We start from the raw sequence: 13,706 nt of genomic DNA on the forward strand, positions 1-13,706 counted from the left end.
TCTAAAGTGCCAAGAAATTCATTCTAATTTTAAACGTAAAAGTTTTATTGTGTGGTTGTGTGTGATCCTTCTGCCTTTGGTTGCTTAAATACTGTATACTCTAGACAATAAATGGCCAACCTCAAGTTCTGTTCAATAACTGATCAATATGGAGTATGCCTTTGCTCAGCATTGTCACATGTCAAAGGTCTTACACTGGACGTAACCTGAACTGGTTAGTGAAAAGCTCAAACATTAAGGGAGCCTTAGAGCAAGCATAACATATGTGGACTGTAGTCAACATTGGTACAATCATAACCCCAGAAGAGGACTCAGACATACATACAAACAGACAAAACATTCCAAACTGCATACCAATTCATTTCCCTTTAATTTTTATATAAAAAAATCAGGTCTTGTCTTTGTCCAGCAAAAGAGCTCCATATAATTTGAAATCACAAAACCAACCTTTACAATTACTTTGCTTTGGTTAACATACTGTCCTCGGCCAGCTCGGACGTCTCACTTTAAAAATGTCATTATACACCAGAGTCCTATAATAATAATAATAATAATAATGAGGATAATAACACAGTGGAGGCATATAGCATCCAAGCTAACCTGCCCCACAGGAGAACTTCTTGCATGTAAAATTATACAGTCTCCATGGCACCAGGCCAGTGGTGGTAACAGACTCATAAATTAGCAAGTTAGGTAATAACTACCCCACACGTGACACGTGACACACTCTGCTGCCCCCAAATGACATGTTCAAAGTGAGAACATGATTAACTTTGACCTCTTCTCATACGTTTGTATAAGAGAGCCAGAAAGAGCCAGATCACTCACTTTGGAATATAGTCGGATAGAATGGTAACATGGAAACATAAATAACATGAACAAATAAAATTATTTTTTCAAAAAAAAAAAACATAAATAGCTTTCGCATCACTTTCTTGCCATTCTTGTCAACATACTCTCTCCCTTCCAGCAAAACATTCATTTGAAATTCATTTCCTTTTCATGATGTTATCCATAATACTAGATAAGTATACCTTTCCTCAGCCATTAAAATATTCACTTCCAAATTCCCTCATTCGCCTTCAACTCTCCCCACAGACCATCATCAGAATCTACACATGATTGATAACCATTCTAATGGACTTCTACTTCCTCAACTTATTCTTCATGTTATATTAATCTCCCGATTGAAAGCCTGACTTCTGCTCTCATATATAATAAATTAAAAACAGAGGTGAATAGAATTAATAAATAATGCCCTTAATAATGAAACACAAGACTACCTCCTCAAATCCCTGGCTTTGGACATTATGTTATAGGTGAAGGTTGGCATGGCGGTGTTTTACTCGTTGTCACGGTGACTCTGATTTCCTGCATGATTCCCTCCAGGTGGAGCTCAGCAGGCCTGGAGCAGGCCAGACTGGTAGGGGTCGTTGAGCACCTTGTAGCGGATCTTGGTGTTGGTGATGGCGCCATGCTTCTGCCGCAGGTGGAGGCGGAGCTGACTCTTGTGGCGGAAGTGCAGGTCGCACTTCTCACACTGAAAGAGAAAGAGAGAGAGAGAGAGAGAGAGAGATGGGGGTAGATGAATGAAACAGGTACAATCTCAAATACCCAAGTACACAGGGTTTTGGATAAGGAAATAAACAAATTGCAATTGAATTCATGTTCATATTATTCCCCCTTGCAGTTTATATTTACAGAAGTACATGTATAAATCATGCTTGTGTGAAAAATTACATTTCTAAAACAGTTCAGATTCTTATGATTGGCTGAATCACGTTCAATGCTGTTGTAAAACCCAGCACAACCCTTCACGTTGACCGCATTTCATTCTATATTACTGCGCTACCACAAATTGATACAAAAGTTAGAGTTGCTGCATTCATTTATGAATGTATGTGGCCATGTATAGGGCTTATTGCTTACAAGCTACATACATGACCAAGCTAAACAAGCTCTAATGAGCAAATACTTTTGTTGGTGAGCACACAGGTATGGGTTTGTGTGTGTGTGTATCTGTGAGTGTATGTATGTATGTGTGTGTGTGTGTGTGTGTGTGTGTGTGTGTTTGTGTGTGAGAGAGAGAGAGAGAGAGAGAGAGAGAGAGAGTGCACTTACACTGTAAGGTTTCTCCCCTGTGTGTATGCGCAGGTGACTCTTGAGTGTCTGCAGGTGGCGGAAACGAGTGCCACAGGTGTGGCAGGGGTACGGCTTCTCTCCAGTGTGGATCAGGACGTGGGCACGCAGGTGAGCTACCTGTACCACACACACACACACACACACACACACACACACACACACACACACACACACACAAAACAAACTCAGTTGCCCATAAGTGACCAGTGTATCCCAAGCCTAATCTTACCCTTAACCTTTGTCTCTGACAATGACAATAATAATTTATCATTATTCTTAACAATAGATAGATCTGAAGTGCAAAGTGTTTTTTATGGTCAGGTTAAAGGTGTCCTACCTGGACGAATCGGGCACCACATGTGTCGCAGTGGTAGGGCTTTTCTCCAGAGTGGATGCGAGAGTGGGTCTTCAGGTTGGCGGGCCGGTTGAACTTGGCTCCGCACACATTGCAGCGATATGGCTTGTCACCTACAGGTTGAATAATAGACTTGTAATCTTCATGTTATGGTTATGGTTATGGTTATGTATAACCGTTTCGTGATCAAATGTATCATGAAAGTAGATCATGTAATCTTCATGTTACAGTATAACAAAAAAAGAGTGCTATCACAAACTAGGAAGTTGTCTTGCCTGTGGATGACGGTTTGGCAACACTCAGGTTTCCTGAGTAACAGATCAGAGAGTAGTGGCTCTCACGTTTGATTGAATGTATACAGGGTGACGGGCCATTCTGATTGGCTGTCTCAGGCTCAGGTGGACATGGTGGTAGATAAGGTGAACAGGTGGCTGGAAAGATACAAAATAGCAGACTACCTCAGAATTTACAGCAGAATACATATTCTATTCAGGCATGGATGAGATAATCTTCCAAATTAGGTATACACTACCAAAAAAGAAAGGAATTGGTTTTTTTTGATAATATAAAAAAAACATGTTTTTTTTGTTTGTTTGTTTTTAACAATATTTCATATTATGGTAAACTTCAAAAGCAAGTAAAGAATAAAAAACAAAATACCAAGAGTCCAGTTTTCGTAACCCTACTGAAAGGAGTTACACATTTATTGGAAGAGGCCATGGTGGGGGAGCTATCACCTAACAAGCCTTGTGACACTCACACAGGGTCATGTGAGAGACTTAGCCACATGCACAACAACATCACTTCCATATGACTGATCAGTGGAAAGATCTGATGCAAGTCCTGAAACAAATTCGGATGGCTTTCACTTCCTGTTAGACAGGGAGGCCCATGTGTTACATCCTTAACCTAGACAGGCACCCTGTACAAGAAAACTATTATATATAGGCCCCTTCAATCTGTTCCTGGGGGGGTTCCTGGTTGGAATGTTCAAAACCAACAGATACTTTGAAATGAAAATGAAACTGCCTTTAGTGTAATGCTCTACAAAGTTTTGACTTTTAAACTTGTTTTTTGTTTTTGTTGTTGTTCCCAAGGTACCACTCACTCAATGTTGCTGTGCTTTAGGAACGCACTTGTTTGTTAATGTAGTGGAACGTGTCTATATCATAAAAGCCTTGTCAGTATTCAGCTGTTATGCACTCAAAGGGTGCAAAACATTTTCATTCCATTTCATTCTAGACAGTTTCCATGGAAACAGCTCCAGAGCGCCTGTCTTACCTGCATTGCCCTGGGGCAGGAGGGCCTGGTGCTCCAGGACGGGGTCCAGGGTACAGGGCAGAAACCCAGGGACGGGCAGGGTAGAGGGGGTCAGCTGAGGCACACAGCACAACGCCACCATCCCTTGTCTAGAGAGAGTGAGATATACAGTAAGGTGGGTATAAGTAGTTATTTACATATGAAATGTCCATGTACTGTATATAAACACATTTATATAAACTCACATGTATATAAACATTCCCTAAGACTATGTGTGGAGTGGCACTGGCACTGGTGGAGACAGACAGAGAGAGAGAGAGAGAGAGAGAGAGAGAGAGAGAGAGAGAGAGAGAGAGAGAGAGCTTTTGTGTTCCTCTCTGGGCTAAGTATGTTTGACATAAAAAAAACACTTATGTGGGTATCTAGTACTTGTCTGGCTCATCTAACATCGTTTTTTATAAATACATATTTGTGGGTGGCTTTTATGCCTTTAATTCGATAGGACAGTGAAGAGAGTGACCGAAAGCAAGTGGGAGAGATGTGGTGGGACCGGCAAAATTACCCAGGTCTGACGTGGACCCGAACATGGTATGAGTGTTGTTGCCAGTTGCGTCAAAGTGGCCCCATGAGATTAATGTGGTGTTGATTTTTCAAGTCCAGTCCCATCTTAGCAGTACAAACTGTTTTTTCAGTCACTATTCCCATGCATTTTGCCCATCCGGAGTTTGTTTACTAAGCCAGAATCTACTGAGCTCAGCCCATTATACTAACTGGTTCAACTGGAAAACATCTTGGTTGCTTGCTCACTCACTGACTACTCACCTGTCAATCACTTCCTGCTCTGACTTTGGCCACTTGTCATTGGTTGCTTTGGGCGTGGTGTCCATCCTATCCTCTGAATTAGGTGATGGGCTACCCCCACATGGCCCCACCCCAGTCTCCTCCTCCTTGATGTTGGTGGCACAGAGGGGGTTGAGGACGATGTACTTGTACTTCTTCCAGTTGCAGGCCTTAGGGTCGGGAATAGGCTTGGTCTCACTTGCTCTCTAAACGATAAACAGAAAAACAAGAACAGTTGAGCTTCTCATCTTTTCCCTTGGCCACATTTTACAGTCAGCTTAGTTTCACTTAAATCATTCAGACATCATTTAGATCATCGAGACCTTTTTGGTCCAAAATTTGACCTAATCATCGCCCTCTGTTAAATTGTTAAGCAGCCCTTTGGCAGGAACACGCACCCTGGATTTGGGGCTAAGGTTGCAGCTGCTGGACTCGGCTGGTGAGTTGGGCTGTCCGTTGGAGCAGGAGGGACTGTCTGGAGAGGGGGCCACCGGCTCAGACTCCTCCAGCTTCAGGCTCTGAGACCTGGGCTCCTGACTCAGGCGAGTCCCTTGCTCCACCGAGGCCCGCTGCTCCCCTGGAACCCTGGAATGCATTTTTCATTGGTTATGGTTACTTCGAAAACACTTTTAATTAGAGCAAAGACACTTTCATCCAAAGCATTTGTTTGGGCAGTTTCCTGTTTATGTGTAATGTATCTGTTTTTCTACCTCTGTTGCTCTGGATGTGCATGAAAAAAAGAACATCTCATGCACATCTTTCTGTCTGTCTCTATCTGTCTGTAGTTATGGAATAGATGTGTGTAAGTACCGTTGATACATATTGCCTCTAGTAACCTTACTTTTAACAACTGGTATGACATTTTTTTAAAAATGATTTTCAGTGCCAGTTTTGGCATAAAGGTCTTTCTCACCTGGCCATGCTGTGGCTCTCCTCAGCCTCCTTGGCTGCAGGCTGGGAGGTGTGGGGGAACATCAGAAGGGAGCTGCTACTGTTGCTGCTGCTGCTACTGGGGCTGTACTTCGAGAACGCTCCTCCAGGGGGCGCCCTGTACACAGCAGGAGGCATGGAGGACAGCTCCAACAAGGGAGGAGCAGCAGGACGTCTCTCACTGCAAAGGAGAAGAAGTGCTAGTTATAGGTGCTATACATAACAATTTATGCTGAAAACGTTGGGAAATTAACTTGAAATGCAACAGAATAAACTTGAAATCTCAAAATCTCAAGATTTTCAGCAACTTTAGATTTTTATTCCTGTGGACTAAATTAAGTAGGTTAAAGGATCTTAACATGACTGAATGACTATACAAGGATGTAGGTTCACTCAGTAAACCCACCTACGGAAGCAACCAGACAGACACACACACACACAAACACACACATACACACACCTATTCAGCATAAAGGTTCTGCACGTGTCAGCCACGTGCTCCATCTGCAGGTAAGTGGCGGCCGCCAGGACCCCAGGTACAGTGCGGGGGCTTAGGGGCAGCCGGGAGGTGTACATGAAATCCAGCAGCAGGGACACACTGGACGCATCCAAGCCATCAGGCAGAGAGAAGGACACCCCGTGCTCCCCAGGACCCGGGCTTTGGCCCCGCTGCACAACCAGTGTGTAGAAGTAGCCACTGTGGAGATCGAGAGATAGAGAGATTTCCACACCCAGTTATCGGACACATCAGGGAAAAAATAAGTCATAGTCTGACACACCGTAGATGAAAGTAATGAACAAGGGAAGGAGTGTGAGTGGAGAATGAAAGAGACAGCATTAGTGTTCGCAACACATCCTGCCCCACCAGATGTGTCCCGTCCATACAGGCCGGGCTGAGGAAAATGAAAAGTCCGCTGCTGACCATACAGCCACCGAGACAAAGAGAATAGGAGGAAAACATTAATACGTCGCAGGCAAGGAATGGAATGAATCACGGACAAGTGGAAGAAAGACGTGGGCATAAAAACAACAGGAAAAGAAAGCTTCGGAAGAGGGAAATGGAGATTTGAAAGGGCATGCTTCAGTAGACGTTTGAAGGTGGCACTCCTACTGTAGCTGGCATAAATGAATATATGAATGCATGAAGCAGGGGAAAGTTGGCACGCCCAGTAATCCAAGGCAGAAATAAACTTCCTGACTAGATGAACAGTGCTCCTATATTGCTAGCCAACTGGGGCTCGACAAAAGTGCATGAACATGTCAGATACAAAGGTGAAAGGTGCTGTTAGAGTTCGGCCTATGAGAGGTAAGTTGAAACATTGAAATTGTCACTATATGGCTATATGCCTACATGGTTATATGGAGACAGGAGACAGGATGTGCCAAGCAGATTTGCATGGGAGTGAGCAGAACTACATTCATTTACGGTGCTTAGAAATTATATTCCACAGGTAAATGGCCACTTAAAATAATACATTTATAGTAGGCCTACTAAATAATATAGAAAATATGATATATAAACATAATCAATACTGACTGATAGTGATTCATACCTGCAGGCAACCAGCACAGCACAGTGTGCCCGCAGCCTGGTACTGCCCACCATCAAGGTGGCATCAGTAAGGATATCCCGGTGACGGAGCTCGTTCAGGTTCAGCAGCACGTCGTTGGAGTGGCGCGTGTACTCCTTCACGTACCCCTCCGCCGCCTCTCCACCGTCGGCCGATTCGTGCCTCCTGCTCGCTCGGTGTCCCTCCACCGCCTGCATTCTGCTCATCCTCTGAGAGGAAGGGAGGAAGTGGACGGAGAGAAAGGATGATAAACAAAAGACGAGACCGGTTTAGAAAAGCTAACATATGACCTTTGTAGAAGGTCATTTATAGTCTTTAATGGGTTCAGAGCTATACTACTTCAACAGTTAATGTAAATGTTATTTTACCAGTGGGGTCGTTATGTCAAGTGCAAGATTTTACATACCTTACTATATGGTCGAAGACAGAATTTATTTGTCCAGTCTAGCAGTAGTCTGTGCTATAGGGGAGACCAGCTCCCTACTCGTACCTGGAATATGAATAAAAGTAAAATGTCTTAGAAGTGACAATTAGCAACAATGAACATAGTGTAAAACATTCATTAAAAACTTATGCATGTTGCCATCCTTTATGCTTAGCAAGAATTCACATATACAAGGAGAATAAATACTAAATTAAGTGAATTAAAGTAAAAAAGGTTAGTTAAATAAAAACAGAATCTAGTTTAATCTCTCAAAACTCTTTAAACCACCAATCAGTAAAACACTATATACATACTGTAATGCTATACAAAATCAAGGTACTAAAAGTGTTTGCAGCTGCACCACACTACTCCAGCAACAAAGGTTCTCTCGAATTATCAAAAGGCAGCAAAACGCCATCCTTTAATTTTTAGCACCATATTAAACCGCAGAACCGCAACCACCTCAGATGACAAAACCAAAGACCAGAACATGCAACAAAGTCAACAAAAGACTAATCTTCTGACACCTTAACCACCACAGCCCCACTCACCCCGACCAGCAGGGACGAGATAACCCGTGCTCGTTCTGCCCTGGTCAGTCCTGCTTGAGCTCTCCGGTCAGTTCCAGTCAGACACAAGCAACCCTCTGTCCCCCTGTCCAATTCTGACTGCTGGCTGGTTAACAATGACCCGGGAGCAGACTGGGAGGGGATGCTTTATAACGTCGCGCAGGAAGTCCCTAGGCGACCAGGGCCGCTCGCTTCCCCCTTCCTCCTCCTGCGCGGCCCACGCGCCCTGGAAGCTTTGCAGGAAAGGTAGAGGCACAGAGCTCCAGGTATTTTTAGTGGGAGTTTGCTTGTTTTTTGTTTTGTTTTGTTTTTTGTGTTGTTTTTTTAAAGGTTGTTGTTTATTGTTCTTCACCTCACAGCGTGTCATCAACGCACAGTAATCACAGGAGCGGAAACCTTGTTCAGGAAAGAAGCGTGTGTATGTGTGTGTGGGAGTAGGAGTGGGAGAGGCCATGATCGTGTGGGTGGTGGTGGTGTGTGTGTGTGTGTGTGTGTGTGTGTGTGTGTGTGTGTGTGTGTGTGGGTGGGTGGGGGCTCAGGGGTCAACTGGCACTGTCCAGGAGTCCGCCGTGCCCAACCAAACCCGCCAGCCAGCCACCCTCGCTGAACCCCGCCAGGCAAGAGAAAACGGTGTAAGTGGAAGCGAACAGGAACTCCTCATCAACAGCCTGTTGCCACGGACACATTCAACCCCTCACCTGCCTTTCCACTATAGAGCTGACCTTTCACCTCTCCGCCATCCTCATCTCAAAACAAGTCTCTAGTCTGGACTTTTAGTGTAGAATTGATTACAATGCATTCACTGGGCCCCTAATGCACTAATAATCCTGTGTGTCCTGTATGACTGGCTAAAAAGCTGATCGAGAAATGGGGGGTTTCCCAGCTGCCATCCATGGAAGGCACCGGAAGGTTCTGCCCAGCTTCCTTTGAGAGGAGGGGTCAGCTGTTTTTTTTGTTATGGGCACTCGGGGGAAGGAAATGGAGAGAGAGAGGTGAAAAAAAAATGAACGATTTGGGGAGATACCCTTTCTGCAGCTGAAAAACAACGACTCGCTCACCCCACCACCCCTTCCTACCCCCTCTAGCCCAACCAGAGGAATGGACTCGACAGATGTGCAGGAACACCACTGCCCCCCCACCCGCCCCACCTCCCCAACTCCCCTCCCTGCTTGCCCTGGCGAGCTCCTTAAGGCATCCTGTGAGACACACACATACACACGCGCACACACACACACACACGCGCACACACACACACACACATGTACACACACACACACATTGAGATGAGGATAAAACGCCCGCGCAGGACATCCGTCATAATAAGGGAATCAGGGAGGAGCTAGAGAAACAGGGATTCAGGGGGGGGGGGGGCTTCGTTAATTGAAAACAAGCGGAAAGTTACCCACACACACACACACACACACACACACACACACACACACACACACATGGATGCGTGCACACACACACATGCAAATACACACACATTCCTGTGCTGAAGACACCACCCATTTTGCATTAAAAACCTGTATGACCTGAACAGGAATAAACAGACGAAATTCACACAGGATTCATCCTGAAATATGTGACAAATCATCCTTTTTTTGCAGTGATGGCACCCTTAGACAAAATCCTTCAACTAAACCCATAGAACGTGTATGTGCAATAAAAATGTGCTTCTGTATAACTGAATTACTCAACATGAATGCCTCTGCTAGTACCTATCCACTCAGGTTGTTAGACAGATTGTCCAATACCAATCTTGTCAAGCACCCTGATACAGAGCCAAAGCCAAAGAACCCTATACTGTTCTAAACATAGTTCGTAGAAATGAGGACCAACCCTTAGAAGTTCCCAGAAGGTCTTCAGTAGAGACTCATCACTACACTCAAGGACAGAACCCAAACACGTTTATCTGCATACATCACAACTGGGTACTCTAATGAGAGTCGGAAGCCCTATGTGTTTTGCCTCTGAGTGTTGGGCACGTGTCTAAGCCCTTGCGTTCTTATTTGTTTGGATGAAGAATAGATTAATGGCACATCCTCTCCTCCACCCTATGCAACCCTCCCCCAAAAAAAGAAAACAAAGAAAACAACAGAGAGAGAGAGAGAGAGAGAGAGAGAAAGAAAAAAAACTCATAGATGGAGATGTAGAGATGTAGGTCTAGGCGACTTCCAGGCATTGTGAGAGGCGCGGAAGCGAGGGGGCGTCGGAGGAAAAGTGAGAACATTACTAAACAGGTTCGGGCCAAATGAGCGGAAGACGGACAGTCTGGCCTGCAGTGGCCTGCCCCTGTCCCCCTGACCCGGGCCACGGCCCTGGGCTTCACGCTGGGCCACTAGCCCCCTACCCCCATCTGAGGTTTAACCCATCCGCCCATGAGTATATACTGTATTCCCTTCATCATAAAGCGCTTTCAGATATAATCTCCGGAGTATATGCGGAGGTTTGTCAAACGGAGCTCCTACCCTTCGGATGATTCAGATATAAGTTTACAGTCCTGATGCCATACATATACAATGTGCAATGCAATTAAATGCTCATCGATGGTTGCAGTAGTAAGTAGTAGTCAGGTCAGGTTGGATAAGTGTAAACCCTTTAGTTAAAATCTGCAAAAGCAAGGAATGACATTCTTATAGACATGCTCACCATTCTAAAATGGATTAATTCATTCTAAAATTACATGCATGGCAATTGCCAAATATGCAATACACCATAATTGCTTCTGCTCAAACCACTGAAACAAAACGGTACACTGTTAAGTATTTTGATCAGACATATAGGCCTATAGTAGGTTGCATTATGTTCAATGTAATCTCAGCAGTAAACTAGGATGGAGTGTGTATACTGAGGCATGCTGGCCTCAACTGGATATACATGAGATGATGGCATCCTGCCTCTTCTTTAAATGGGCCTTGACCTCGTGAAAAGATTATGCCACTGGTAAGTCTTTAATAGCATTGCAGTGACTGTAAAACTACTGCTTACAAGATTTACAAGCATGACCTAAAATTACTTTAAAATTACATGCAAGGACAGAAATTCAATTTAATATTTTGTAGGCTTTCTCCACAGTGTATCATAAGCTATTCTATTGCATTTCTATTGCAACTGTGAACATGGGAAATTGTTATTTGTCTGTTATTTGAAATCTTAAAAGCATTCTAAACTGGTGTGTGATTGGCTGGGTGGATATAATGAGCACATTCACCACAATTAAATCAAAACTGGCATGTGAGTTCTTAAACTGCATTCTTTTTACTTTTCAAAACAAGGTGTCACTTCATTTTTACAACACATGCTCTTGATATCACAAACAATCTCACAAGCAGCAGCTGCCTGGAACAATAACGCGGATCCAGATGAACTGTCCTTTCCTGCCTGCACTGGAGGTTTTGTACATATAAGGACACAGCAAACCCCATCCGGACTAAGGGGGTGGGGGGTAGGGGGCCTGTTTGTCCCCTTAGGAAGGTGGCAGGAGGCAGAAACGTGAAAAACATCAAATAAAAAAAAGGGTAAAGAAAAACAATAAAGACAAATACTGGGACTGGGGTTTCCTTTGAAGCAGATTTGAGACAGCCAGAGAGACGGGGATGGGTGGGAGGGATTACCGAGAGGGGAGGAGGGAGGGAGGGAGGGAAGATGGTGTGTGTGTGTGTGTGTGTTTGTTTGAGGTGGGAGGCACTGCCCCCCTGAGCTTTTCAGTCATCATGTCAGAAAGAGAGAGAGGAAAAGTCCTGGCAGGGGAGCTGTCGAGACGAAAAGGAAACCTCCCTTGAATCGCCCAAATATGGTCAAACTTTAAACTTTTTTAATATGTTTTTCCCAGCGCCATTAAAACTGAGGGGGAGGGCTTCAGTAGTAGGCTACTTTGGCACTCTAACAAACAGCAGAGAGCTCCACTCCACTCCACTCCACTCAGGGTCTTCAGATGGTTTAGCATCTCGGTAATCAGTCTAAGAGGGTTTGGAAAAGCGTCTGGAACTAAAAATGGGGACGGCATATTTAGAGATGTATAGGGTACGGAGAGGAGAGCAGAGGTCAGAAGATCCACTTTCATAATGGTAACAAGTTAAAAATAGAGATTGGCCTTAGAGAGAAAAGCCAACCCTATATGACTATTATTGACAGATAATGTTCAAACCTTTCAGACTGTCAGTTCCTGGCTATACTACATTATTATGTCGGATATTTGGATAAAAACATCTACTAAATAAATAGATTTAGTAAGCCGTAATTCTGTTCTAGCACTGGTAATCCCTTTTGCACTTTGTTTACTTGTTGCCCTATGTCTATGGACACTCCATAACATCTCACTACATTACTTCCACTTGTGCATACTGCATCACAGTGCCTGGAATATGAAATCTACAGGATAATCTATAACATCACAATTGTATTTTCATAATTAAAGTCCTTTGCCTATTGTGTAAGTGTCATATAAGCCAGAGGTTCTCAACCTTTTTGGGGCAGAGGCATACCACAGGTCAAACCAAAATGGCAAGGCACACTGACGATCACTGCATGAAGTTATCAAAGATATTATTATAGGCTATAACAGGGGTGTTCATATATGCCTACATTACTCTCATACAGAGTGTTCATGGGCGACAGCATGATGTTGACTGAGCTGTGTAACAGATTTGTAGCCTATTAGGCAACTTTATACCAACGACTTTATGACTTACCTAAGAGCAGTTTGATTAAGAAGCTGTGTCATTGATGCATTTGAAAAATCATCGTTTCATGAGCCTGTATAAAAGTGCATTGGGTTCCTCAAAATTCCACAATATTCCAGAAACACCACACATTTTTCCTCACGACACCAGTTGAAAACCACTAATATAAGCTTATTGGATTCCTACAGTTCCCTCAGGATCTCTCTCTCTCTCTCTCTCTCTCTCTCTCTCTCTCTCTCTCTCTATATATATATATATATATATATATATATATATATATATATATATATATATATACATATACATATACATACATATATATATATTCATTTCAAAGATAGACTATGTACATAGGTCATAGGCCCATTTGTGAGAGATAAATTTACAACTTGGCCTACATGCATAAGTCAATCCAATTACAGACTAATGGTTTAGATTTTCCAGTACTATTTGTAGTTTTAACACAAGTGCAATGAAGACGACAATTAACATATCATACAAAGTGAAAATATTAAACATATTAGTTCAATGCCTATATGGATATATGCACTGATCCCTCTGCATGCACAAACACTTTAACTTAAGTTTGTTTCTTGTTCTGCTATAACTCCATTAAGAAGCATTCTTGACTAATGTCTAATATGTCATTAAAATCATTTTACCTTTTCACTAATGGATGGTAGCTGCTCTAGTTTTGTTGGAATTGACAAGTAGTAGTAGTAGTAGTGACGTTTCTTCTACCAGGTACCTCTGTTCCTTGAATTCTTCGAAGGAACTGTTCTAAGAAGGATCTCAGATGATGCCAACCTACTCTGACTCTAGGGGGTACACCTAATACCGTTACATAGGTGAAATAATCTGTTGGAGAGAATTTAAGTGGTGTATATAGAGAGGAATAGATAATAGTCATCCAGTTAAGCAAAATTTGTT

General features: G+C 43.3%; 1 protein-coding gene across 2 annotated transcripts; it reads right to left on the reverse strand.

Moving 5' to 3' along the window:
• Positions 1-347: 347 nt before the first annotated feature.
• On the reverse strand, positions 348-13,514 carry bcl6b (BCL6B transcription repressor). 2 transcript variants are annotated; one of them, XM_048236950.1, is made up of 12 exons: positions 13,439-13,514; positions 7,505-7,588; positions 7,081-7,307; positions 5,988-6,224; positions 5,511-5,708; positions 4,996-5,182; positions 4,580-4,803; positions 3,779-3,906; positions 2,773-2,928; positions 2,480-2,610; positions 2,122-2,259; positions 348-1,540 (listed from the first exon to the last, which is right to left on the reverse strand). In XM_048236950.1, the coding sequence occupies exons 3-12, from the start codon at positions 7,302-7,304 to the stop codon at positions 1,397-1,399; spliced, it is 1,767 nt and encodes a 588-aa protein (XP_048092907.1). In that variant the 5' UTR covers positions 7,305-7,307; positions 7,505-7,588; positions 13,439-13,514; the 3' UTR covers positions 348-1,396. The 2 variants fall into 2 exon arrangements, with proteins under 2 accessions (XP_048092907.1, XP_048092906.1); XM_048236949.1 differs by lacking the exon at positions 13,439-13,514 and adding an exon at positions 8,074-8,550.
• Between the last annotated feature and the right edge of the window lie 192 nt (positions 13,515-13,706).

Source organism: Alosa alosa, chromosome 24 (genome assembly GCF_017589495.1).
Source record: "Alosa alosa isolate M-15738 ecotype Scorff River chromosome 24, AALO_Geno_1.1, whole genome shotgun sequence".
Taxonomy (NCBI): Eukaryota; Metazoa; Chordata; class Actinopteri; order Clupeiformes; family Clupeidae; genus Alosa; species Alosa alosa.